The sequence below is a fragment of the Cervus elaphus genome, chromosome 1 (genome assembly GCF_910594005.1).
Source record: "Cervus elaphus chromosome 1, mCerEla1.1, whole genome shotgun sequence".
Classification (NCBI taxonomy): Eukaryota; Metazoa; Chordata; class Mammalia; order Artiodactyla; family Cervidae; genus Cervus; species Cervus elaphus.
Window position 1 is genome coordinate 93842416 of NC_057815.1, and position 3247 is coordinate 93845662.

Sequence of the window (3247 nt, forward strand, 5' to 3'; positions counted from 1 at the left end):
ATATCATTCTCAGGTCACAGATAAAGAAACAGAATATAACGTGTTAAAATAATGTACTCAGGTTAGGAAAGGGAAGAGAGAAGGACCAGGAACTAATCTGATTTTTCTAATTCTCAAACAAAAACACTTAACCACTGAGATAATCACTTTAGATATTTTTCAGAAGAGTCTGTGAGCCCATATTTTTTTTTCCATTTATTTTTATTAGTTGGAGGCTAATTACTTTACAATATTGTAGTGGGTTTCGTCATACATTGACATGAATCAGCCATGGAGTTACATGTATTCCCCATCCCGATCCCCCCTCCCACCTCCCTCTCTACCCGATTCCTCTGGGTCTTCCCAGTGCACCAGGCCCGAGCACTTGTCTCATGCATCCAACACATTTCTCCAAAGAAGAGCCCATATTTTGTAAGGAGATAAACGAGGAAATATTTGGGGCTAAGAGAGAGGCCAAGATAAAAGGGCTGTTCAATGAAAGCAGCACCACATTTTTCTTAACATTTGGGGGTTCCAGTATGTTATTATGTTGTGTGTGTGTGTGTGTGTGTGTGTGTGAACTGATTAAACTGCTCCATATAAACCTGCCTCTGAAATATTACAGTAGTATTAATGTGATTATAATTATTACAATCATCTCAGAAAAAAGATTACTAGATCAACATTGTTTATTTTAACATAGTGAAACAGAGCATGGGTTAAGAATTTGGAGAGAGAAAAAAATTAACAAGTATAGTCTGATCTAACCTTGGTCCTCCCCTTTATTAACGCTTGGTCCTAAGCAGAATCCTTAACTTTTATGCTTTTATTTCCTAATGTATAAAAATAGGTATAGAATGATAGCAGTAACCACCTTTAAGTTTGCACTAAGGCTTAAAATATCAAACGTTTGCAAAATCATTTAGCACACACCAAGTGTTCAATAGGTTTTAGTTAATATTATCCTTGTTATTACAACTACTAACACTAGTCTCTGAGATTGCATCCTCAGCTGCAAAGTGGATGATATTTTACCAACCACACAGGCCGTTATCACATGAAAAGGGATATGTACAAAACAATGGCTACTATATTGGGCATACAGCAATCAATTATTTTAAAGTATGCATTATTAGCTGTTGTAAAGTTACTGGACTTAGGAAGCATGCATTACGACTACTTCTAAGTACCTCTTGTATCCATTCCTTAGATTCCCATCACCAATGTTCTGTTGCTCCTTATGCAATAATGATCAGCAGTCTATTAATACAACTTGGGTTCTTGTGTCTGCCTTCCACCCCCTTACTTAATTGCAGGCCATTTCATCCAAGACAAGCAAAGATCTTTACTAGAATAACATCCAAGATTCTGCTTCATATTCCTGTTCACCAATTCACCCATAGTCTCAGTTTTCATGATTCCCCATTTCCAAAAGACTAAAATGAAAATTTTATAGCTTTTCACTTATAGACTTTACACCAAACTTCTACCTCCTTTTCAGGATTTATTGCTACTACGTGCATGATGTCCTGTGTCAAACTCTTAGTAATCTGGAATTAGAAAGTGTACACAGCAGGTCTCCTGCCTGTATGTTTACAAAAGTTATTCATTTCTATAATCTTAACAAAGACTTCACCTGGGAGGCAATGAGATTATTCATGAAGAACTCACAATCTTTTCAATGCAAGCACACACACACAAATCAAAAGAATTCAATACTTGATACAATTTTCTAAAATCATTATGTATTAGAATGAGAAGTTTCATAAACCCAAGGGTGCATTAATAAAATATGTTTTCTTTTCAGGTAATGCAATTACCCATCACAGGAAATACATGGAGAACAGGAACAATGTGACAGAGTTTGTTCTACTGGGGCTCACACCGAATCCAAAGATGCAGAAAGTCATATTTGCTGCTTTTTCGGTCATCTATATCATCACTGTGGTAGGAAATATGCTCATCGTGGTCACCGTTACTACCAGTTCATTACTGGAATCTCCCATGTACTTTTTCCTAGCTTCTCTCTCCTTTATTGATGCCTCTTATTCCTCCGTCAATACTCCCAAGTTGATCGTAGATTCACTCCATGAAAGTAAAACTATCCTATTCAATGGATGCATGACCCAAATCTTTGGGGAACATTTCTTTGGAGGAGCTGAGGGCATCCTTCTTACTGTGATGGCCTATGACCATTTTGTGGCCATCTGCAAGCCCTTGCACTATACAACCATCATGAATCGGTAAGTGTGTGGACTTCTAGTGGGAGTGGTGTGGGTGGGAGGCTTTCTTCACGCTACCATACAGATCCTCTTCATCTTCCGCTTACCCTTCTGTGGCCCTAACGTCATAGACCACTTTATGTGTGACCTGAACCCTTTGCTCAGTCTTGCCTGCACTGATACCCACACTCTAGGGCTCTTTGTCGCTGCCAACAGTGGCTTCATCTGCCTGTTAAACTTCCTCCTTTTGATGGTCTCCTATGTGGTCATCTTGCGCTCCCTAAGGACCCATAGCTTAGAGGCAAGGCGCGAGGCTCTGTCCACCTGTGTCTCCCACATCACAGTGGTCATCTTATTCTTTGTGCCTTGTGTATTTGTGTACATGAGACCTGCCGCTACTTTAGCAATTGCTAAAGCAGTTGCTTTATTCTACACTATCATCACTCCCATGTTAAATCCCTTAATCTATACTTTGAGAAATGCCCAGATGAAAAATGCCATTAGGAAATTGTGTAGTAGGAAAGAAATTTTGGGTGATAAATAAATGTGCTTGGAACACAACATTGATTCAATAGAGGCAATGGTCAGAAGGACATCATTGATGATCTCAGCAAGGAATACTTATGGGATAAAGAAAAAAACTTAACTGCTACAAATCACAGATTCTGCATTGAGTAGATCAGAAATGAGTGCAAGAAAAGAAAGAAAAATGACCCATAACTGCTTTTTCCGTATGCATGAAATTCTACCAGATTCAGGTTTAGTTTTACAGCTTCAACCAGTTACATGAATTCACAGGTTTTTCTTCTAATAACAAATTAAAGAAATAATGGAATTTATTGCCATCAAGTAATAATTTCTATAATTCATCACAACCTCAGATATACGGATGATACCACTCTAGTGACAGAAAGCAAAGAGAAGCTAAATACCCTCTTGATGAGGAAGAGATAAATAGCCTCTTGATGAAGAAAGAGAGTGAAAGAGCCAGCTTAAAACTAAATATTAAAAAAAACTAAGATGATAACATCCGGCCCCATTACTGC

The 3247-nt window shown here is 38.1% G+C and overlaps 1 protein-coding gene across 1 annotated transcript; it reads left to right on the plus strand.

The window, feature by feature from the left end:
- The first annotated feature begins 1815 nt into the window (after positions 1-1815).
- Positions 1816-2745, plus strand: LOC122700336 (olfactory receptor 4C46-like). The gene is given in 1 exon segment (XM_043913142.1): positions 1816-2745. A coding segment is annotated over 1 exon segment (930 nt).
- Positions 2746-3247: the final 502 nt, after the last annotated feature.